The 25,678-nt window shown below is 38.3% G+C and overlaps 1 protein-coding gene across 2 annotated transcripts in view; it reads left to right on the top strand.

Annotated features, from left to right (window-relative positions):
* The first annotated feature begins 551 nt into the window (after positions 1-551).
* SYNPO2 (synaptopodin 2) overlaps positions 552-25,678 on the top strand; it is a 164,437-nt gene continuing 139,310 nt past the window's right edge. The window contains exon 1 of one of the 2 annotated variants that reach the window (XM_064584990.1): positions 552-987. In XM_064584990.1, the coding sequence (XP_064441060.1) occupies positions 883-987 (105 nt within the window). In that variant the 5' untranslated portion in view covers positions 552-882. The remainder of the gene's footprint in view (positions 988-25,678) is intronic. The other variant, XM_064584989.1, reaches the window with a different exon arrangement.

Below are 25,678 nucleotides of genomic sequence, written 5' to 3' on the forward strand. Positions count from 1 at the left end.
TACACACCTCTTTCATAGTTCAAAAAAGTACTTTTCAGAGTAGGAGGTTAAAAAAAAAGACAAATGTTTTGCTTTCCTTTATTTCCTCTTACGGAATTAGATAGTAGAAGCTTAGAAAAATAATAATTTCACCCTCTTGAACTCCCTTTTGTCTGTTTCAATCATCACTGTGGTCATTCTCAAAACATTCATTTGAGAGAATCAAATTGTCTAGTAGTTGGATTTTCAGAGCTCATATTTTAGGATGTCACTTCTGGCCCAGCCGGCCATTAAAATCTTCACGTGTTCTCTACTAGTCATAGGATTATTAAATGAAAGTTTTTCAATCATTTTTTTTTTTTTTTTTAAGATCTTATTTATTTATCTGACAGAGAGAAACAGCGAGAGAGGGGACACAAGCAGCGGGAGCAGGAGAGGGAGAAGCAGGCTCTCCGTGGAGCAGGGAGCCCTATACGGGGCTCGATCCCGAGACCCTGGGATCATGACCCGAGCCGAAGGCAGACGCTTAACGACTGAGCCACGCAGGTGCTCCTCAGTCATTCTTTTAAGTGCTGGCATTTAAATCAGTTAGTGCCAGAGAACTTTTGCTTTCCCGCCCCCATCTCGCCCCACATGAGGACCTTCTCCTCCGAGCGAGTCTCCTTCCTTTGCCTGAAGTGGGCTGAGCAAAGGAGCGTGACGCAAAAGTGGGCTGTGTCCTTGATGCTAGGGAGCGCTTCTGCCTCCTTGTGAATGCGGCCCGCGGCCGCTGCAGCAGCTGAGGCTCTGCGCTCCCCAATCCTGCCTCCTGGGCAGGCGCCTGGAGCTGAGTACGCATCTCAACGGCACCGAAGCCTCCTCCGTCTTTTCAAGCTCTTCATGCTACCCAACTAAAAGGAGAAAATGGGCACGGGGGATTTTATCTGCATTTCCATGACCGGAGGGGCGCCCTGGGGGTTCAGATTGCAAGGTGGCAAGGAGCAGAAGCAGCCCTTACAAGTTGCTAAGGTAGGACCACCAAAGAGGTGCCGCTATCACCGCTCTGGGCTGGGAAGGAATGAGAGCAACCTGTTTGATGGTTTTTTTCCAGTTGTGATTCAGGAGTTTATGTATTAGTTTGATTCTGGCGCCGATATTAAATTTTTCTAGGATGCGGGTTTGTTCATGTTTCAAAAAACCTTTGGAGTAATGTATAGCATATATGTAATTAACCAGTAATGATAGAAAGAAAAAAAAAAGAGTGCCGTGTTTATCAGCTGAAGAAAAGCCTAATCAGCTTCTCTGACAACCAGCAAGACACTTGGGACGTTTCTTCTAGGCAATGTTAGAATATGCAGTTGAGTTATTGTTTCATGTTACTTTACTTGGTTTTGGCAGAAGAGAAATGCTCAGCTCAGCATAACCAATTGGTGTGGCTTTTGGGGACTTGTATAAAGCCTTGGTAGTGACATTTACAATGCAGCATTTATGAAAAGACCAATTTGAGGCAATACTTTTAACTATATGATGAAAATATCAGAAAATCTATTTGAAAGAATATTCTTTTAAGGATTTGACAAATAAATGCAGAAATCTACTCCATCCCATCATGTGTACTCATCTAGCTAAGTGCTCAAAATAAAATTCAAAGACACTAGAAATACATTGTAAGTAACTTATAGGAAACTTTGAAATGCATCTAATAACGATTTTAAATGTTTTAGATTGCTTTGGTTTCCATCATATTGCTTGTTTCTTGCTACCAGTTTGCTGGAGGGGATCTGATATTGTCTAAATTGGGATTCAGCTAAAATAAATTTTAAAATGCATGAAATTTAAGCAGACTTTTACCTGAATTGGATACTAAATTGTAGTATTGTATGGAAGAACATGTTTGATTAATTTCCACTTTATATATTAAAGATGGGTCTAGATCCTTATGAAATATGTGGACTACTGGCCTTTGTAGTTATCCTTTCTCTTGGCTTTTTTTTTTTTTTTTTTAATGTTCGCTGTGAGGAAAGGAGTTTCTTTTGAAATTTTCTGCTCCCAGGCTTCCATCGGAAAAATCCTTTCATAATGCGATGGTGGAATCCTGCCACCTAGTGAAAATTTCAAACATCAAGACTGAAGCATAAAACAGAAGGTGAAAAGCAAAATGTTTGGAATGGGAAATTTTCTCAGAGACCTCTGGTTCAACCTGTGGATTTTAGATAAGGAAAGAGCCCAGAGAGTTTAAGTAACTGTCCTCTGCTTCAAACTAGCAGCGATTGAAGAATCCGGAAAGGTGGTTTCATTGTGTTGCTTTAGGAGTCTGTGGCAGGAAACGTCAGACAAAACAGTGATGCCTAATTCGGAGTATGCAGAATTCATGAGACTGAACTAGATTTGTTCTGGGTCTAGAATAGCAGTTGGCTGGCTCCAGTTACTGAGATTTGGGTTCTAATTCCAGCTCTGATCTAACTTGTAGCCGGGCCTGAGACAAATCTCTCGCCCTTCCTGAGTCATCCCTTGTGGGGTGGTGTGTGTGTTTGTGTATGTGTGTGTGTAGAGGGAGAAAGAGATAAACATTTTGAGTGAGGTAGGAAAGGAGAGAAGTAAAAAGGAAATTGTACTCTACCATCAGTGAGATTCTATATTGCTAGAGTATTTTACTGTCCTAATAGTATACAGCTTTAGAATCACTTGCCTACCAGTTAAAATGTGGAGACAAAGGTGGCTGGATGCTCTTATTCCCTGTTAGCTCTTTTGTGGCCGGACCTTAAGAATAGGGTGGGTATTGGGTTTCTCCTGAGTCCTCAATGTGCTTATTGCAAAGCGGAACTATTATGTGGTGATTTTTTTTTTTTTTTAAGAACTAAAGCTAATAGCTAGTGAAGGGTGCTTTGTGAGCATTTCTCTGCTGATGACATCTTTATCAACAGGATTCAGAGAGGCTATTATGTGTGTGAGTGTCAAAAAATTCAATCCTGCTCTTCCCCCCAAATCAACTTTCCTAAAATACCCTGGAAATATATGTGGTTTTTAAAAAAAGTTATTAAAGTATTTGGATGTTTGCTTTAATTTTCTAGTTTGTGGTAGTGTAATTGATTGCTAATTCTAAAAGATCATTATGAAGGCATCTGGATGTTTGCCTTAATTTGTGTGTGTGTGTGTGTGTGTGTGAGAGAGAGAGAGAGAGATACACTACAGTTTACAGTCTAGTTTTCCCCATATGTAAAAAGTGACTGGAGAGCCTTCTAAAGAAGATAAAGTTTCTAAGTTACTATGGCAATGCCTACTTTTGTTGGTCTATTTTTTCCCCTTAATTCAAACTTACATTTAATTTCTTATACTAGCATTATTTGTTGAAGAAAACCCTTGGAGCAAAGTGCTTGTCACTTTCGTTATTATCAAGTCCATGGCCTCACTGGGATCACTGTTTTTCATTTAAAACATCAAGTCAACTCAATTCTAGTAACGCTCCCTCAGCTCAAGGTGAAGTGAACGTCGCGTAGCATAGACTTCCTCCTCTTCCAAGGTGATGCTTATGAGGGCCAAGTTACCTCCAAGAAGGAGGATGGAGAGGAACAGGCCAGGAAGGCTGGGGGGGATGGTTGCTAGCAAACTCAGTGCTTACAGTTTTGAAGAACATGCACAGGATGAATTTGGGAATTAAAGAAAATGTATATTAACAAAGAAAAGGAAACTTCAGACAGTGCTAGCATCACGCCCCCTTAAAAGGGGAATGCTACAAAGCAGTTCTGGAGGTAACAACAAATTTTTGGCTTATTATTAAATATCTCGTGTTCATGTTTTTCATGATTCTGTATAGAATGAAAATTGAACAAGCTGAAATAGGGAAAAAAAACCCAGTCTAATGTTATTAACAATGATTAGAAATTGAGTAGCTTTATAATTCCCAGTAAATATCCTTCTAATGACACATTTAGTCACTTTTGAGAGATGTTCAAACATTTTTAGTATTTGGCTGGCTGATTGAACTGTAGGCAAGCTCCAACTTTTAAAGATCACTAACAGAAATATTAATAATCAAACTTTTCATTGACATTGAAGCTCAAGGCCATAAAATTCGGTTTTGTTTTCAAGAATAAATTGAATTTTTAAAAGATCCAAATAATCAGTAACAGTTGCTTGGTTTTTGAATGCTTATATATCTTTTAATTTATATTCTAAATACATGTGATAGAAAGCAAACATTTCTAATACAGAGTCATAAGACAATATTCTGTAAAGTATATTTCCAGGAGATCATTCATAGAAACAAATTTATTGAAGCATATTTACAACATAAAACCCCATTGTATGTGTGCAAATATTCTTAGAAAAAATGTGTTAGCACTTTTACTTTATAAAACTCCTTTTTCAAACGTGTGCTTACATGGCTCTGCCTCTGGACAGATCACTTTGGAAAATCTTCATATAAAGAAGTGGGGAGAAATTTTTGTTTTACAAACAAATCTTATGAACAATTCAGTAATAACTCACATTTTGAAAATAATGAACAAAGAAATGTTCACACTGTATCCTTTATATGTTTGAATGGTTAGAACTTTAAGCTTTCTTAAAAACATGTAGACTGCTATGGTATTTATTATTCTCTTATTGAAATGCCTTTCTTTCTTTCTTTTTCTCTTTCTTTCTTTCTTTCTTTCTTTCTTTCTTTCTTTCTTTCTTTCTTTCTTTCTTTCAAAGAGGGAGAGAGGAAGAGGGGTGGGGGGAGGGGCAGAGGAAGAAAGAGAGAGAGAATCTTAAGCAGGCTCTGTGCCCAGTGTGGAGCCTGATTCAGGGCTCGATCTCACAACTCGGAGATCATGAGTTGAGCTGAAATCAAGAGTTGGTCACTTAACCTACTGAACCACCCAGGTGCCTCTGAATTTCATTTCAAAGTTTCAAGTAACTTTTATTAAAATTGACATGACAAATTACAATCATGTATTTTATGAGGCAGAAGTGGATTTAATGATTCTGTATGTCCTCTCTTTAAAACTTTAAATAAAGATGTGTTAGTAAAGCACAATCAAGTAACATAGTCTTATCCATTAGTACCATCAGTGAGGTCTCTAAAATGTTTCAAATAAAATAATTCCAGAAACATAGTTATTTCTAAAGGGAAAAAAAGAAATATTTTAATGTGTTTGAATATGTGTATTTGAGGACAAATGCTCCTTACTACATATGGAAAGCTAGTAACATCTTTATTAGGAGATATGATGGATCACTTCATTTTTTATTGAGTTTTTGAGCACTTTCTAGAAATCCTAAAAACAGGTATGCTTATAGAAGTCAGTACGCACTAGGTAAATCTGTTAAGCATATGTTATTTTAAATCTTTGTTTTGGAATTGTGTGTTTTAAGACAGATCACTGTTTGTTGAAAGACAATAGTAAGATAATGACTCTGCATGAACTTTACCATTATTGGGACATGGCACATATGTAGCTTGCATTTATCAAACTCTTTTCAAAAAAATATTCTTTGCAGTATTTTCTTTGAAGGTGTTTTTTCTTCAAATGACCCCCATAACCTAAGAAGTAGTTTGAAAAATATGCTCATTTTAGAGATGAAGAAATTCAGGCACAGAAAGTCTAAGTTACTTGCCAAAGGTTAAGCTATAAAAAAAATAGTGGCATTTGATTGCAAATCTGCATTCTCCTTCTGAATTGGTAGAAACAGGTGCCTGAGAGAATAAGGGAGGCTAAGGTGGTCCCCAAAAGGAAGCATATAAAAAATAGCATGCTCTTCATCCAAATGTGATTTAATTGTCCAAGGGATCTTGGTCAAGATTATAAGGTATCAAGTATCAAGATATCTTGACTGTGCCAGTCAAGATTTATAAACACCCCGAAGTCAATTCAAATGTGTGGTCAAGATTCAGAACCACTGCTGTAGAAAGTTGAGGCCAGAAATGTTACCACAGGGCTTCCTGAAGGGTGGCATGATATGTTCTTCTAGCACATCCCCACCGCCTCTTTCCCAGCTGATATAAGAGGAGGACCAGAGAGACACAAGAATTGTCTGAGTCCTTAGCATTGTGATGAAGTCATCATTAGTAATGGGAGGGTTTTCCCTTTCTGAAGCCAAGAACTCTGGGTTACTGGGAGGCAAGGAAGTGCTGGGAAGCTTAAAAATGATCATTGTAAGATTGGAGGTGTCTGCAAGAGGGGCACCTGGTAATATATTCCCTAGCAGGATGTCTTCTTTGTCAATAGAATTGCTGGCCTGCCTAGTGCCTATGTGAATAAGGTGGGATAAGAGGTCAGACAAAGACAATTATCATATGATCTCATTGATATGCAGAATTTGAGAAACAAGGCAGAGGATCAGAGGGGAAGAGAGGAAAAAATGAAACAAGGTAAAACCAGAGAGGGAGAGAAACCATAAGAGACTCTTAATCTCAGGCAACAAACTGAGGGTTGCTGGAGGGGAGGGGGGTGGGAGGGATGGGGTGGCTGGGTGATGGACTTTGGGGAGGGTATGTGTTGTGGTGAGCCCTGTGTATTGTGTAAGACTGATGAATCACAGACCTGTACCCTTGAAACAAATAATACGTTGTATCTTAATTAGTTGAATTTAAATAAAAAAAAAAAAGAGGTAGGGAGTGGTGGGTGGGGGAGTAAAACTGGAGAAAGATGCAAGAAGAGGGAGAGAAAAAGACCTAGATGAGACGGAGAGAGAATGAGAGAGAAGAGTAAGAACTTACCTATTTGGCAAGGCAAGGATCCTTGCATTTCCCAGGGGTGAGTGACTGGCACAGAAAGTGGTGGGATTTGAACCACCTTGCCGGTACCCTACCTAGATAGGCAAGCTCTTAGCTAGGGACCAGCAGGCGCAAGCTGGCATCCTGAGGAACTACTGGGGGGCTTGGAAGGGAGCTTGGGCAGGAGCCTTATTTCCCATGTTAGAGAACTCTCCAGGGCTCCTTGAAGAAACCACACAAGTTGCCCTAGCATCTGGACACTGGCCACAGAGAGAACAGAGATGGCTGGCTATTCAGCGTTAACCAGAGAAGTGCAACAACCAGAAAGAGAGAAATAGGACTTCATTCAGTTATGACTAAATATATCTACCATCCCCCCTCCTTCTCCAGTCTTCCTGCCTTCAACCTGGGAGGAGCTAGAAGGAGGTAGGAAAAGAGCAGGCAACACCCTCCTCGGGGTGCCAAGCCCCAGAGCCACAAGCCCTCCACGGTGCTTAGGGAGAACGCCTAGGGACAGACATTAGATTGAAGCTGTAATTGGACTAGACTATTTTAATAACCAAAAGCCAAGAGAAATGCTTGGGATCTGACCAAAGTATTATTAAGGGAGGGATTTGGCTTTCTCATACTTGAAAGCAGTTGCTGGAAGAAATGAAAGTTTCATGTTTATAACTGAATGAGTTGACGCTCCTCAAAAACATCAGTTCCATCACACAGGTTCATATTTATTAATCACATGTATTTGATGCATGTTAGCTTGAAAACTTACCACCAACTCATATGATTTCCATAGATGATCATGTTGAAGCTATTTTATCTAGGTTGAATGAATGAAAATCTGGCTTTGGGCTAAATAAGAAATGTAAGCTACTTCTTTTCTCTTTCCTTTTTCTTTTGTTGAATGTGAATCAGCACTTTAATAACCTGGTATGCTTTTTGCTATAGGTAGGCACATACTTTTAGTTAGTCTAAAAAAGTGTTTCTGGAATATTACTTTCAGGGTCCAGAACTCTTAACTTAAAAGTAAGTATTCTGAACTTTTATTGGGTCTTAATCTAGGGTGATTGTTGTTTTTAAAGAAAGTCATATTGCAAATTCCAAAAGTCAGTATGTAATATCATGTGACATACATATTATACCTAACTGAATAATATTTGTGTATTTCTCATAGTAATGGTTTCCAAAAGAATTTAACCTCCATCAGTTAATAAGTGTCCAGGAATATAAGCTAATTTATATATTTAGCTAAAAATACTTTACATTGTATATCTTACAATTGTCCAAGTATGTTAACATATATCATTTGATACCAGTTGAGTAGAGTTTTATTATTCTCAGTTTATAGATGAAAAAACTGATTCTGAAAAAAATTAATTATTTGCAAAAATTTTATATAAAGGAGTCCAAAGTCAAATATAATTCTTTCCCCAATGGCAGGGGCATCATGCCACTCTCTGCATCAGTTTGGATAAAGAGAACAGTTTATCATTTAGTAATGCTGAAAACTGCCGTAACACTGATTTAGAGTTTATATGAAATAGTATGTCACCATCTCAAATTTAACCCTTAAAAACATTTATAACAATTTCTTCGTTTAATGGGATCTAGGAAAAGGACTATGGGAAATGTATCTCCAAGGTCATGTGCAATGAGAGACAAGACTGGAAAGTGAAGCAGTTTACTTATAAGTAAACCTAAAAAAATACATGGATTCCAAGATTTTTATTGTATCTATTCTAAGAGATTCATGATGAATGCCATGAGACTTTTGTAAAAGGAAATGGAGAATTCCTGCAACAGCTTCATTAAACAATCCTTAAGAGTGGGGTGCCTGGGTGACTCAGTTGGTTGGGCACCTGCCTCTTGGTTTCTGCTGGGGTCATGATCTCCTGGAGGGTGGGATAGAGCCCTGTGTCTGGCTCCCCACTCAGCAGGAATCTGCTTGAAGATTCTCTCCCTCTGCCCCTCCCCCCATTCGCACATGTGTGTGCACATACACACTCTCACTCAAATAAATAAATAAATCTTAACAAAAAACTCAATCCTTAAGAGAAAACAATTTTATGAAGTTAAAAGCCTTATATGAGAAGCAAAATATTATTTGCGGCTTGGTAGATATTTTTCATTGTTTGACCACCTCAGTGAGAACATATTTATAGTATTGAATTACCTTAGGCATTTTATTTTTTAAAATTATTTACCATTCTTTTTTTATTATAAAAAAGTAGAGTTGGCCAGGTTCTCAACAAACTGTCTTCAATGTCTTTGTGAAATCCATTGGTATGGGGCAGATCATTGACAATAGTAGGTATAGTTAGGTGTTGTGATGATCTGGATGTAGTTTTCTTTAATTGGCCTTTAAATCTGGTGTGTTTCAGATAAATATACTGAAAAATACGGTGGATTTGCCATTTGAAACATTGTGGGAAAACTCCTGTTACTTGATTATGTAACAAATAGTTTTCCTAACCTTGGTCTTGGATTTTTATAATCCTGCTCATCCATGGCTAGCTTTTCCACTTTTATTTGGAAGCAGTGTGGGTATCGGATTGATAAAACGATGGGTGGATGAATTTTCCTGAAAAGAACGACAGGTTTATGATCTGTCTAATTCAGCCTGGGCAATATGCCTTCCTTTACTGCTCTTTCTTCATTCCCTTTATCAAAATTTACCTGGCTTGAATTTCACCATTTTAGGATACAGATTATTTTTTTCCTAAGAAATTTATAATAACAGCCAATGAATGTCATTTTCCCCAAACATCTTACTGCCTTTAACAGTATTTTCTGTAGCTAACTTTATTTAAGAAACTCATACATAATGTTTCCTGGATGTCAGGCACTTCTTTAAACCACTTTTTAAATATGATGAGAAAATTCTGTGAGGTTGTCATTGTTTGAGATCCCTAGTACAGAAGCACAAAGAGGTTAAGTGACTTCCCCAGGTCATATAGGTAATTAGGGTTAGACTTAGGGTTCACACCTATGGAGTTTGGCTCCAGGGTTTGTATTCTACACACACAACTCTTGTGGGTCTAGTGTAGTTTACTTTAGTCATTTTCACAAAGGGGTATAAAGGCAATGAATTTAGGTGGTAACGGGGTACTGACTTTCTACCTCCTCTATGGTCCTTATTCTGTTTCCTGCCCTGGATGCCTTCACTTAGGACTTCAGCCCTGGCCCTTACTCTTTGTCTTTTAGATAACTATAATCCTTTTAACTGTCTCCCTGCTTTCGGTTTCACATTCCTCAGATTTGTGCTACAGCGTGCTGCCAGGGTGATTTTTCTAAATCACCTGTTACATCACTGCTTAAAATACTTCAAAGTCTCCCCATCATAGTCATCAAAAGAACCGTAACAAAATCTTATTACGTACAGACAATTAAGCACTTTATGAATTATATCATACACAATAGCTTTACCTCCTTCTTTTTTTCCTCGCAGATGAGGAAGCTGAGAGTTAGAGAAGTTAACTAAATAATTTAAGATCACACGGCTGGCAGATGGCAGGTCTAGGACCGAGGCCAGTTTGATGCCGAATCCCATGGTCTGAGGGGCTCCCTGCACCATGCCTTGTTCACCGGCTCATGACTGCACGTTCTGGAGGCACCTGTAACCCTCCACCATCTGGTCCCTGCCATACTGTCCAGCCCCATCACCTGGGACTCCCCTAAATGTGCACTTCGCCGTTTGAAAGTCCGACAGTTCTCTCAGAACACTCTGTTTTTCTTGCCACCAAGATTCATCCCTGCTGTGTGTACCCCTTTCTCTGGCACCTCCCCTAATACACTTGGAGAAATTTGACTCACTCTGGACAACTCTGTTCAGAGTCAGTTCTCTGGGAGATTTGACTAAACTTTCTGGTAAGAGGTAAGTAAGTATTTGCTCAATGGTGTTCCCTTTAACACACACAGGTTTCGCCTCATGCCTTCATACACTCTGCTGCCGGTGGCTGTAATTTTTGTTCACATGTTTGTTTCTTCCAGTAGACCAGTGGTGTATTTAAAATGTTTTGATTGTATCTCCTTAAGTAAAACAATTATGAGGGTAGCCCATTTATACCTCATATATGCATAAATGATGTATGTATGTATATATATGGGATGTATAAATGAGATATATATACATATATATATAATACTGTGCTAATATTTTATATACAGTATACAACATATCAAAAAGAAAAATTTAAAGAATAAAATAAAGATAAAAACAATATTTTTTAACTAATTTTTATTTTATTTTGACAGCACAAAAAGTCTTCTCACTCTTACTGACCAGAAGTTTTTTTTTTTTTCTTTAGTGAGACCAGTGTGACTGACAGACTATGATTTTGAAAATCTGAGTGTGACCCCATGTGGTATAATTAAGAGGTCTAGTGAAATTTTAATTTATTGCAATACTTGAATCTAAAGACTATCATGGCTGAAAAAGATAACCTCTTAACATAGGTAGCTCCATATTGAAGAAATGAAACACTAACTGGAAATTCTTTTTCATTCTCAACTGATAATGCAGATGTTTTGGTTGTAATCTGATGGGTAGATTTCCATCCTCCCTGATAACCACGCTTTGTTCTCACAAACTAATGAGAATAGGCTACATTTTAATATTTTAGGGTTAAAATCTCACTGCTGCTTTTTACTTGAAAGATTGAAAACCTGTTAGAAATTCTTTTTTCCTTTTTTTTAAGCTTTTATTTATTTATGTGTCAGAGAGAGAGCATAAGTGGGGGGGGTGGGGGGATGGGGGGGCGGCAGGCAAAGGGAGAAGCAGGCTCCTTGATGAGAAAGGAACCTGATGCAGGACTCTATCCCAGGACCCCGAGATGATGACCCGAGCCGAAGGCAGATGCTTAACTGACTGAGCCACCCAGGCATCCCAGAAATTCTTTTTTTCTAGTTAAGTGTGCAGATAAGACATTTTAAAGAATAACACACTTAAATAATTTTCAACTAGAAAAATCGCATAATCATAAAAACATTTTCAGCAACTCTTCAAAATCTCTGTTTCATCTATTTCTTTTTTTGAAAAGTTGCTTTCAAAGCAGTTAATTGTTAGGGGACATATTGTATTTATTATTCTAAAATATAGGCCAGGTACTGATGACTAAGAGTCACTTATTCCAGAAAAGGTCAACAAACTTGGAATATTAATTTATCTGTTAAATAAAACTGTGAAACATCCTTAGGTTCTACAACTCTTATAAAGATTGGCAAGAGATACTACTGAACCTCAATGATACAGATTTCTATGATACAAAAACTTTCCTGGTCACTCCCTACATCACTGCAACATGTGTTAAAGATTCTAGTCTATTTTAAGTGTGAGCTTTTATAAAGTTAATCATATTGATGACATCTGCAGCACTTTTGCACTCTGTCTTCAATTTATCCAAACATGAATTTGCCTTCAAATTATGCACTGAATGAATTTTATGGGAGGCACCTCCATAACCTTACCTTAGAATCTTTTCTTTATTAATACCTGTTCAAGTAGCTACTTCCTCAGTGGTTTTATGTACATTTTTTCCCATAAAACATTGACTTTTTAAAAAAAGATTTTATTTATTTATTTGAGCTAGATCGAGAGAGAGAGAGAGAGAGAGTGCACAAGCAGAGGGAGGGGCAGCAGGAGAGGGGGAAGCAGACTCCCCTCTGAACAGGGAGTCTGGCACAGGGACTCGATCCCAGGATCCTGAGCTCATGACCTGAGCTGAAGGCAGACCCTTAATTGACTGAGCCACCCAGGTGCCCCAAAGCACTGACTTTTTAAAAATTAAATAATTCATTTACTTTTGACAACTTATTTCCATGATCTTCCTTATTGGTTCTCCAGAGGAATAGTTCTTCATCTATGAAAATATCAAAATACCGTATGTTGGGACATACCAGAAACATGTTCTTTTATTTAACTTTACAATAGACCTCCTCCAACAGTAGTTTGTTCTAATACTATTTCTACCAATTTCTTGGGGGGGGTTGCATCTTCAATATTTGCTAACAAAAAATACATCTTAGTTTGTTGCCAATTGTACTCTTTTAGCCATTTTTTATTGCATCCATGAAGAACTTTCTAAACATTATCATTTGGTTTAAATTGTGTAAAGTTTTAAACTGAGTATTGCCTGACTTTAACCATTGTTGGAAAAATAAGCCTAGAATTTCTTTGTGTTCTGCGTACTTCGTTATTAAATATCTTCTTAACTGATTACTTCACTCTAACACTGGCTAATATCATCCATCACAATAAAGTAAAGCTCCTCTCTAACAACAGTGAATATAAATCCATATTCCAAATAGTCTTCTTGGTAATTTGGGATGTTTTAACTACCTGTCATATGATTAGGCAGTAATGGTTTTTAATCTCACAATATGGCTGAGACGAGTTTCTGTAGGATTATAGAAAAGGGTTAACTCTGCCATATTATTGTTCTCTTGTGCTTGATACATAATTCTTATCTTTATTTAATAGCTTCCTTTCAGGAATATTTTAAAACTTGTGTCATTTTGTGGGAGTTAAAACTGGATAATAACATGGAAATTAACTTAACCAAGCACCGTAAAATGTGATATATTACAATATGCTGAGAGAGAATGAACATGTGAGGAAATGTCTTTCCCTTCTGCCATGTTGGGAGGTCCTCAGTTCAGTGGGGTCACCGCAAATACTGTATGAAATTCATAACTGCTTGGACCAGACTGGCCCAGGGGACTGATGTTAGCCTTTACGTTAATGTTGATTAAACATTAGTTGGAATTTATTTCCTTCTCATTTCTTAGATGAAAATAAATGTCCTCAGGCATTCCAGCTGGCTTGGCCAATATGTGGGGGAAGCCTTTCAGGCGCAGTGACTACAAGTATAAAAGGGCCCTGGGACAGAAGCATCCTTGGCAAGTTCAAGGAACCCTAAAGATGCCAGTGTAACTGACACATTCCGATGAGAAATTGCTATAGAAGTCCTGCCTTCATAGTGATAAGAATGAAAAACTCTCTCTCCTGGGAAACCTGATCATGTGGTTATTTTCCCATCCTTAAATGGTTAACATACAGATCCCACTAGAACAACTTTGAACTGTCCTCTTCGTATTTCCTCCTCATCCATTTCAGCTTTTCATAATGCAGCAGCCTACTGACCAGTGTCTGGAACACTTTATTTAAGTGAGTAATTGCCACTGCCTCTTATGGAGAAGTTTGGTTAGAAATTATATTAAACTAGTCTTTCTCTTCCTCTGAAATTGATTCTCCCAGTGAGAGAAGAAGAATTTAAGGAGTGTGAAGGAGACTTTGATACATAGATCCTGTTTATTTTGATAAAATGCAACATTTCACAAAACGTTTACAGTATCAATGACTAACCAAGATTTCTTTGTTATGCAGTTTAATTAGTTTAAGGCAATGGATCCTAACCTTATACATTATACAAGGCCAATAAAGTTAAATGATTGTCTTGCTTAAAAATAGTACAGATTTTTTTTTTTAAAGATTTTATTTATTTATTTGAGAGAGAGAGAATGAGAGAGAGAGAACACCTGAGAGGGGATAGGGTCAGAGGACGAAGCAGACTCCCTGCCGAGCAGGAAGCCCAATGTGGGACTCGATCCAGGGACTCCAGGATCATGACCTGAGCCGAAGGCAGTCGCTCAACCAACTGAGCCACCCAGGCACCCAGTACAGATTTTTTTAAAAAAGATTTTATTTATGTATTTTAGATAGAGAGGGAGAGAGAGAGCACACACACATATGAGTGGGGGAAGGGACAGAGGGAGAGAATCTTCAAGCAGACTCCATGCTGAGCGTGGAGCCTGAGGCAGGGCTCGAACCCACAACCCATGAGATGATGACCTGAGCTGAAACCAAGAGTTGGCCCCCCAAGTGACTGAGCCACCCACGAGCCCCCAGATTTTTTTAAAGGAAAATACCTGAAGCTATAAAGAATTAATTGCATGTAATTATCCTGAGCTCTGTTAAGAGTCAGTAGACTCTGACTCTTTCAGTCATATTAGTCTCTGTGCCTCAGTTTCCTCATTTGTAAAATGAGGATAGTGTTAGGACTTAACCTCTAAGGATTATTTTCAGGATTAGAAATTATAAATCTAAGTCACTTAACACACAGGAAACATTCAATGGTTTAAAAAAATTACTAGTATCACCTTCCTGGTTATTTTACTTTTATTTAACCAACTTTTGTGAAATTGAAGGAGTATCTGCTGTCTTCCACACTATGCCTTTTGAGATCTGGATCTCAATGTCATTGGAAGGGCCCCTGCAGTCCTTGGGATCCCTCCCTGTGAGATGGCATTTAATGGTTTCAGAATGTTGCCTTATTCCTTGGAAACAGCATATGGAAATCATCACAAAGAAAAGGAATCATTTCAAGTGCTTTGAAAATATAAAAGAAAATAAATTGTCCTTGGTAAGTAAATATAGGACACTGATCTCTGAATAGTTAGGAAAACTCTGTGCCAGGGCCTTTGGCGAAGGCTAATGAGCTTTTCATTCCCTCCCCCACCAACACCCCTGCACTCTTGTCTTCTGCATTAGAAGAAGTTTTTACTATATAAGGCTGCTTTTTCTAAGTAAATGATAATACATTAAGCTCTTGGTGTTTTTAACTTTCCAAACAGTGGTGAGTTATTTTCATCAGTCAAGATGAAGCTAAAATGAAAAACAAAATTTGTGAAAGGCTCAGGCCTTGGGAGTCAGATACGACCATAGGACTCACTTTATTTTATTTCTTTTGTGAAAAACATAACAATTTTCCACTGGATGGTGCTTAGCATTGAGTCGTGTAAATATTATATTACGTTTATAGGCTGCTGCAGGGAGTCCAAATGCAGTGATCCATTTTTGGGTCTCCAGTCTTCTGGCTGCTTGCCTGCCAGATGGGGAAATGTTGATCAGAAGGATTTCATCCTGAGGCAGAGCTGTGATCACGAAAGGAAGCACATCACTGTATGTTTTCTCTCTGCCCAGATGACCCTGGAGCTTCATGCTGAGTGAGTTACCAGGGTTCCTTCAGGGCTGAGAGGAGACACAAATTCAATTAAAGATCCCATTATGATATTTATTCCATTCTGTTCTTTATTACCTTCACTAGTCTGACCCTCTGCTTCTCTTTCTTATTTGAGAAGGAAAATTCCTTCTTCTCTATCTTCACTGCCTCCATGCTCTTCATTCTCATCCTTTCTTTATCTTGTTCTTTTTATGACTCTCGTTTCCCAGAGAGCTTTCTAAGCAAATTAAGACATGAAATCTGATGTTGCTTTATCTGCAGAAGGAAGGAGAGACAGTGTGTTTGTGTGTGTGTGTGTGTGTGTGTGTGTGTGTGACACAGAGAGAGAGAGAGAGAGAGAATAAACAGGAAATTCTGCATAAGTCTTTCTTAACTGATTTTCATGGAGAAGTAACAACATACTGGATTTTTTGATTCAGGCATGAGATGAACTATAATGGAGAGTTATTTGGTCTTTATAAGCATTTTCCAGGAGTGTGTTTTCAAAAGTTTAGCACTTCACTCTAGAAACTCCTTTTGTTTTGTTTTGTTTTGTTTTGTTATATTTTTTATTTTTTTTATTCTTATGTTAATCCCCATACATTACATCATTAGTTTTAGATGTTGTGTTCCATAATTCATTGTTTGTGCATAACACCCAGTGCTCCATGCAGAATGTGCCCTCCTCAATACCCACCACCAGGCTAACCCATCCTCCCACCCCCCTCCCCTCTAGAACCCTGTTTGTTTTTCAGAGTCCATCGTCTCTCATGGTTCGTCTACCCCTCCGATTTCCCCTCCTTCATTCTTCCCCTCCCGCTACCTTCTTCTTCTTCTTTTTTTTTTCTTAACATATATTGCATTATTTGTAGAAACTCCTTTTTAAGTTTTTTTTTAAGGCCCTTCACCTCCTTTCACAGTTTCTGGTCTGAGCCGCTCACTTCTTCCTGTGAGGCTGTTCTCATTTTCTCCCAACATGACATGTTTATTCTTCCCCCAGTCCTTGTAACTTTGCCCATGATCTTTTCTGAAATAGAATGTTCTTCTATTTATTTCTCCCAGGCACACAGTAGGTATACAATAAAGGCTATTACTTTTTAACTGATTGGTTAATAGTGACTCCTATTTGTAATTTACCAAGTGATAAAACTGCATTCAGTCAAAAATAAATACTTATTGTTTGGGGAAGTGTATAAACTTCATCAGAACCTTTAAGGATGAAAACATAAGTTGAAGTTCACAGTCTGCATCAAAGGCAAGTGGGAGCCTGAAGACAATTATGCTTTGGGATTGAAGAAAAGAACGGAGGGCAGGGACAGGGCTGGGGACAGATGAAGGGCACAGGGATGGCAGAGACTGGGGTCTGTGGCACAGCGTGAAACAAGAAGATCCTTGCTTTAGGTATTCACAATACTGCTAAACTGGAACTCTTACTCAGGCCTCAGTGTCCCAGAGCCAAGGTGGCAAAGAGTGTTGTCAGTGCGCAATATACCTTCCTATTTTGCACTTAAACAAGCAAATATTACGGTTTTAGTATAGACATTTCTCATTAGTGTTTCTAGTTAAAAGACTTGCATTTTTCCACACTTCTGTTGGCACCTTGGTCTTTGAAAGCAAGACTACAGCTATTGGCATCTTCTAAAATAGTGCTCTTCAAGGGGGATCATATACATGTGTGTTACATATATGTGTAACTAGATACTTAAGGCAAGCTTATATATATTGAAAAAGGTTGTTGAAAAAATAAATGAATGACTGGATGTACGTCTGTTATTCTTTAGTATGAGAATGGCAACCACCAAAAAGCCTGATGTCACTGAAGCTTTATCTGATGAGAAATTTATTTAAAGAGTAATTAGAATAATACTATATATGTTTTATAGGTGTGTGTTCATATTTTTATTTGAGATTTTGTAGTAACAAGACACCAATCCAAAGGGTGCAGTGAAAAGACTGAACTGAACTAGGAGTCAGGAAGCCTGAATTCTGGGCATGGTTCTAACTTGACTTTACTTTGTGGCCTTTAACTCTGATGTCACTAAAACTGGCTCTCAGTTTCTCTATTTATAAAATGAAAGATTTAGAATAGATGGTTTTAAGGTTCCTTGCAGCTAGAGTCTGTTTTAAATCAAGAAGATAATAGGTGAAAGAAAATGTCCATGAATGGTCATATTTTCTCTGTTAACTTGAAAAGTAAAGTAGTATTTCTTGGAAAAGGCAGTTATTATTATTTTTTTAAGATTTATTTATTTATTTGAGGGGGGACGGGCTGAGGGAGAGGGAGTGAGAGAATCTCCAGCAGGCTCCCCACTGAGCTAGGAGCCCAATGTGGAGCTTGATCCCAGGACCTTGACATCATGACCTGAGCTGCAGTCAAGCATCTGACACTTAACTGAGTGAGCCACCCAGACCCAGGCTTTCTGGAAGAGCAATTCTTTATACGGCATTTTATGGGAATTTGATTTGCCTTTCTCCAAATTATAATTTACAAGACATATTTGTTTAAAAAAACGAAACAAAAATTCTCAAAATGGTATCAATTTAATGTATTCTTTCACAGGATTTTCCTTTTTTATGCTTAAAATTGTTTTGCAGTGAATTACCATTGCATTTTCTTGTGCTTTTTTTTCCCGTAAATACTTGATTCTTTTTCTTTATATTTTTCTAAATAATGAGAGAGTTCCCTAGCATATGCTAATGTAACCAATATATTTTTAAAATATCATTAAGAATTTGTGGATTTAAACACAATTGATGTTTTTAGAAATCTAACTTCTTTACTCAGACTCTGGATCTAACATAATTTATAATTTTAAGTTTTGTTCTCCTTACTTTACTAGAAACCCCAAAGAGACAGTGGGTATGAACCATCTCATCAAGTAAAACCACTCATTTTGACCTAGCTGACCTCATAGAATACCTTCTATGAGGTATTCTAATTAGATGGAGAAGAGGGAATGTATTTGATATTCCTCATCTATTCCTTAAACCTCTCTCATTTGGGAAAAATGTGTCCCCAAAAAAGAGAGTTTTTAGCATACTTGGATTTGATTAGTTTAGTTCCTCATCTTAAAGTGCAGGATTTTTAATCAAATCATGTCTCTATCCCACAAATGGATTGCTCACAGTTTATGTTTTTTTTTTTTTAAAAAGAAAATAGCTAGAATTGAAAATAGCTTTTATTTTTGGATTATAAAAGATGACACATTGTTCTTACAAAAAAAAAGATTCAAACATTACAGGAAAGGATAAAAATAAAATAAAAATCATACAGCCCAGGAATGACACATTATTAACATTTCAATGAACCATATTTTAGACCCCTCTCCCAGCACACGTGCTAACTTACAATCACACTTACATTCAGTTCTATGTCAAATAAATGGTACTACATGTACTTCCTTATTAAGTAACACAGCATGAACACCATCCTGTGTCAGTGAATACTGATGTACATCGTAATTTTTAATGGCTGCATACTATTGCATTGTATGGACTCATCACAATTTATATAATCCATCCCCTCTTGAACATGTAAGTTCTTTCTAATGTTTCAACATTAAAAATAGTGCCGAGATGAATACTTTTGTATATATAAAATATATTTGTGTACCCATCTGATCATTCCTGGAGAATAAATCTCTAAAAGTAGAATTATAAGTCTGAGGGCATGCTATATATATATATATATATATTTTTTTTTTTTTTTGGTGAAAATGAAGACTATCTGTGAGGGCAACTATTATATATAAAGAGAAATTTTCTTGTCATGCATATGTTACTCATTATTACACTGGCAAGTATAATTGTTTTTAGCTGATCAAATAAGTAAATATATGTAACGTACTTTCATCTCTGAACATTTAAAAATATTGGTACTGATTTGTACCTTAAAAAATGTCTTGGAGAAAAGTTTTTGAGAGAAAAAAAAATTCCCACTTGTTTCAGGATAAAAATTTTGCAAAAAGATTAGTGTCTTAAAAGTAATGGACAAAGGTATTAATGCCTATATCAAAGATGCCTCGATAAGGCTATTTAAAAGACAGAAGAAGAAGGAGGAGGAGGGGGAGGAGGAGGAAAAAAGGAGGAGGGGAGGAGGAGGGAGAAGAAGTTGGAAGCAAGAGAATTCACTGGCAGTCTGTACCACTATACCCAGTAGCCAACCCCGCCCCCCAACACCATTCCCACTGAAGGGCACTCTGTAACACAGTATTCTTCCAGGCAAAGCCCAAGGTGGAGTTTCTCTAAAGACATTGAAAAAATGTGTGGGGAACATGAAGGCATTTTGTGTGGATAATAGTACCCCAGAATGAAGCCCTTCTCATTCTGGCACAGGAAGAAATGGGTTGTGGTCTGAAGCCTGACACTGGACTCTTCGAACCCTCACCACACAGAGCTCTTAGTCAAAAACTGTACAAACGGGAGGCCACCCAAGGATCACCAAGAGTATGAAGAGCGTCAGCAAGATGGAAGGGAAAGACCAAAATATACAAATAGAAAACAGGACCCTAGAGGAAACAGACAATTTAGGGAATTAAAACTTTTTTTAAAAGATTTTATTTATTCATCTGACAGAGAGAGAGCACAAGCAGGGGGAGTGGGAGAGGGAGAAGCAGGCTCCCTGCTGAACAAGGAGCCCGATGTGGGTGGGGCTTGATCCCAGGACCCCAGGATTGTGACCTGAGCCGAAGGCAGACGCTTAACTGACCGAGCCACCCAGAGGCCCCAGGAATAGAAACTTAAAAAAAATAAAAATAAAAAGACAAGATGCCTAATATAGTCAACAAAATTCAACAAGATTTATAACCATAAAACAAAAAGAATTATTTAAATTGGTAAATTAAATACAAATAACATGAAGGAATAGAAAATGTGGAAAGCAAAGTTGAGATAATCTTCCAGAATATAGATAAAAAGACAAAAACATATAGAAACCATTCAGAAGATGCAGTATCTAATAGAAACCCCAAAAGAAGAGAACAGAGAAAATGGATAGAAAGAAATTATCAAATAAATACTGGAAGACACTTTCTTAGAGCTGAAGGGCTTGAGTTTCAGATTGAAATGGTCTACTTGTGGGCCTACCAAGATCCCATGCCTTGACAGTCTCATGAAAAATAAGGAGAATATCCTAAATGCTTTCAGAAGGACAAAAATAAATTCATCCATGAAGTATGGGTATGAAAAAGAAATAATATTTCTCATGATTAACCTAAATACACAAAACAAAACAAAGCAAACTAGTATATATTTTGAGAGAATGTATAGAAATAAAGTAGTTATATATTAAACAAAAACAAACAAAAAAAAACAGTTAATGCCCAGGGAATTAGGGTTTGCAGCTTTCCATGGAATTATCAAGAGAGGATAATCAGATAAATCAGATTTTTAAAAAAACTATTCTAGGGGTGCCTGGGTGGCTCAGTCGGTTAAGCGTCTGACTCTTGATCTCGGCTCAGGTCATGATCTCAGGGTCCTGGGATTGAGCCCCACGTTGGGCTTGGCACTGGGCGTGGAGCCTGTTTAAGATTCTCTTTCTCCCTCTGCCCTGCCTCTCCCCTCTCTCCCTCTCTAAACAACAACAACAACATAAAAAACCCCAAAACAACAACAAAAAACATCCCAACCTGTCCTAAAGAAACAATTAAACTCTGATCTCTCTCTCTCTCTCTTTTTTTTCCGGTGCAAAATGGTGGGGACAGGACCCTGGGCAGAAAGAGCTGCTGCTCTGGGATTAGGAGGAACAAGTGATTATTCATCTTGGGGTTAGGAGAAGTAAACATAAGGCAAGTTCCAAAAGGATGATATTTCTCTTTGGAGAGAGATATGAAAATAAGTTGTATACATGATAAAGCCATATATAGAAGTATTGTAATAAATGTCATTGCAGTATTGTTTTCCTAAAGTTATAGGGTCAGTTTTGAGAGAAAGAGTTCTTTCTAGGAAACATCATCATTGAAATTTAGGTCTTAGAATGCTTTTTTGTTTGTTTGTTTTAATTTTCAAAAGTATTGCAAAACCTCTGTTTAGTTTTTAATACAGTTCATATAGTTTTGTCTTAATAGAGTTTAAAGGTTCCTAATTTGTGTGGTTCTTAGAAAAAGATAATTTATTTCATAGAAGATCGGGCTTGCGTAATATAAAGCATGGAGGAATGACCATCTCTGGTCCCCTGTTCAATTCTCTGGCACAACCGGGGGCGCCTGGCCAGGCCCAGCAGCCTGGCCCAGAGCACAGGTCCCCAGGAATGACTTCGCGCTGAGAGAAGAGTGCATGGCTCATGTGTACTCTCAAACATCCTCCAGAACTTAACAAAAAGTACCAGTGATGGTAAATTCACTCTGAGGAAACACAGTATGATAAATCTCGTTCATGGGAAACATCGAAAGAACGGGAACTTACATATGTCTGAACCATCTATTCCATCTACATGTTTAGTTTAATTTTTTTCCCCCTTTAGCTTAATTTTGTGGCAGTAACAGAGTGGTCCAGAGGCAGCCCAAGCTAAAAATGTGCTGGTGGGGGGCTTGACCTATAGGGGTTGACCTGTTTGCGTGTGTGGGAGGGGAGGAGAGCCTGTGGGAAACCGAGAGGCTTGTTCCCCAGCCTTCCCCTGGGACAACCTTACATTCTAGTAGAGAGAGATTAGGTGGAAGCAATAGGAACTTGTTTTCTGGGAAAATCCGGGCCTTGGCTGTGCCAGAGTCCAGATGACAACGTGTGACACAGTGCTGTGGGGCGGGGTGTTCTGGCCATTTCTTCTCATGTGTGGTGAGGCTGGGGCAGAAGGAGGGGATGGCCAGGGCTGAAGATATGGCAGTTTATCTCCTTGAGGGCTTCGCAGCTTTGCAGCTTCGTACACAGGAACCACAGTTCTTCTAGCAGAAAGGCAGCTTTGTCATGGAGGCTTCTGGAAAGAGTGGTCGATAGAGGTAGCCATGGATGGATGGAGGGCCATACCCATCTGTGGGGAGGTGGGAGCAGAAGGATGTGAGTGAACTCTACCTGAGCATGGAGGAGGGGCTAGCAAACTTCCAATTATTAGTGTCCCTGGGGGCATTGGGATTCCACTTACATCTGTGTGGTTCCCAGAGTACCAACGGCCTGGGCTCACATCTCTGACCCTTCCCAGAAGTTAGGATCCACATACCAAAAGCTATCTGTAAACTAAAATAAGTACAAATGAGATGACACAGCAATTGCACAACGCCATGTACAGATCACTCCCAGTGTGTTCTCGGTCTCTCCCATGTGTTGAAAACAGAGGAACTGAACATGATCTCCACCCGCCCCCCCGCCCCCAGTTTTTTTTGTTTTCCATTTTCAGAGTCTGTGTTCTGCAATGACCCCCAAATCATTAATCTAGCTCAAGTATTGAAGGTTCACCAGTCCCTTCTGTGTTGCTTTTAATCTTCCATTCTGTCTTTGCAGCAATACATGTTGCTAAAAGTTGCTCCAGGTGCAGAGACAGACCCTGACATGGTAAGCTCAAATGCTTCCTTTGAACCGGTTCCTCCTGGGGATAGGATGGCGCTCTGAAAAAAGGATGTCAGTGGAGAATGCAGACTAGATCACTCAGCTTCGCCTTTTCTGTGCTGGGCCTGTTTTGCCCTCTGTCCCTTCATTTGCTTTTGACCTTGCAGAACATGCCTATTCTCGTATCTAAAAGAGGAGCACTGCACTGGGGATTTCCAGTTTCACAGCATTCGAGATCAGTCTTCATGAGCACGAATGCTTAGAAATGACTTGTTTAACTTGGTGTATGTTCATGTGTTTATGGGAAATAAATATGGTGTTTTTAAGAATTGCCAGTTTCAACTAATTGATAAGATAGAGAGGAACACCGGTGCACTGATCTCCAAAAAAAGGGAAGAGTGCTTTCAGGGACTAAGTGGCTTTTAGGGGACTTTGACCCCCCACCTGTAAACATTTCATAAAACAGCTACATTGTTTAAAGCTTAGTGTGTGGGTGGATGCTTGCGGGGGTGGGGAGACTCCAGTCCAATAGTTTATTTTAAGATAAATTAAAGGAACACAGCATCAGAACAAATCTTTCTTACTTTATGCAGCCATGTTCTCCCCTAATAATCTTTTATTTATTTATTTATTTATTTATTTATTTATTTATTTTTAAAGATTTTATTTATTTATCTGACAGAGAGAGACACAGCGAGAGAGGGAACACAAGCAGGGGGAGAGGGAGAGGGAGAAGCAGGCTTCCCGCCGAGCAGGGAGCCCGATGAGGGGCTCGATCCCAGGACCCTGGGGTCATGACCTGAGCCGAAGGCAGATGCTTAACAACTGAGCCACCCAGGCACCGCTCTCCTAATAATCTTTTAAAGTTTAGTTCAGCCCAGTTTTTTTACTGAATCCTTCCAAACAAAATATGAGCACTTTATTTGCTAAAACCGTCAATGCTGTATATTGTCAATGCCTGTGCATTTGGTGCTTGATCATGTACTGTTAATTTATTTGATTTTTCACAAGTGTGTGGTTTCCCATCCCCAGTGCTAAGTCCCTTAAAGGCAAGGAGTATAATTTACATTTTTTTTTTCTCATGGTTTCTTACACATAAAAAACCCTCAATAAATATCCAAGAGATCTATTCTGGATTTTTCTATTCATCGTCTGATCCTTAGTTCCTTTATTGCTGGGTACCACTTTTACTGTCATATGGATAAAGATAAGAAAATATTTTGATTTAAGAAAAGCTAATGGAGGGGTTCCTGTGTGGCTCAGATGGTTAAGCCTCTGCCTTTGGCTCAGGTCATGATCCCAGGGTCCTGGGATCGAGTCTCACATAGGGCTCCTTGCTCAGCGAAGAGCCTGCTTCTTCCTCTCCCTCTGTACCTCCCCCTGCTCATGCTCTGTATCTCTCTGTCTCAAATGAATAAATAAAAAAATGTTAAAAAAAAGAAAAGCTAATGGATATGTGGGTGAAATTTTGAAGCAAATTTATCTTTGAATTATTGAGATTCAAATCATCTTACACTATCCTTAGTTCCAATATCACGGAGAATTGGCAATTGCATGTGTTATATACCTGCATGAACTTTCTTGGGTATCCATTAATATGGATCAGTCACATAGACTTCTCTGCTTCTCTCTTATAGACTCCAGATGTATGTCTGAGATTAATTCAATCTTTGTTTTTCCCCCTTCACCATTTGTTTTTCTATTGAATGTAGTCACCTTTCAAGCAGCTGGAGTGGAAATATCAATATGTTCTTGGATGCCTAATCCTTTGTTCTTTCTTTTATTGTTTTATTTTCTTCATGCATGCAAAAGAGTTTCTTGGCATGCTCCACTGATAACATTAAAAGCTCTACACTCTTTATAGTTTGCATGAAATTTCTGTGTCAAAGCCAAAGGAAAACTTTTTTGTGTAAGAGGTCATAATGAAGGTGTTGCCATTTCACCATCATGGGAAGAGATAAGAAATACAACATTTAGAAGGTCTTTAGCTCATTATTTCTGGGAGTTGAGGTGAGACATGTACTAAAAATCGTTTTGTTTACAAGTCTCATTTTTATCCAGAGATCTTTTTTTCTCCCTTTATAATAGATGTATATACAATGAGAACACAGACTTATTTTATAAAGAGAAATTTCCCTTGAGGCACAGACATGAATTAACAGGTTACGCCAATTGACAGGAATAAGTCTACATGCAAAATAAGATCGATTGCAGAATGGCAACAACAGAAAAATATGGAAAGTATTAATGGGATCATGAAACCTTAGAGTTGAAAGAGACCTCTCATTTGATATAGCTTGCCTCTCGATAGAGGACTTCTTTTTACACCACCACTGATAAACAACCAGCCTTTTAAAAAATAGTTCTGATAATGGGACCCAATGAAATCTAAATTATTGTTGGTCACCATTACCCAAAGAAAAACTTTCTTTATATTTAGATGAAATCTTCTTCCTTATAACTCTTGCTCATTGATTCAAACTCTGCCTTTAGTGCAATATAGAATAAGTCTACTCCTTCCTATGACAACTGTTCAAATAAAGACTTC

This window comes from Mirounga angustirostris, unplaced genomic scaffold (assembly GCF_029215605.1).
Source record: "Mirounga angustirostris isolate CCGP_5_RB_7025 unplaced genomic scaffold, mMirAng1.0.hap1 SCAF_2, whole genome shotgun sequence".
Classification (NCBI taxonomy): domain Eukaryota; kingdom Metazoa; phylum Chordata; class Mammalia; order Carnivora; family Phocidae; genus Mirounga; species Mirounga angustirostris.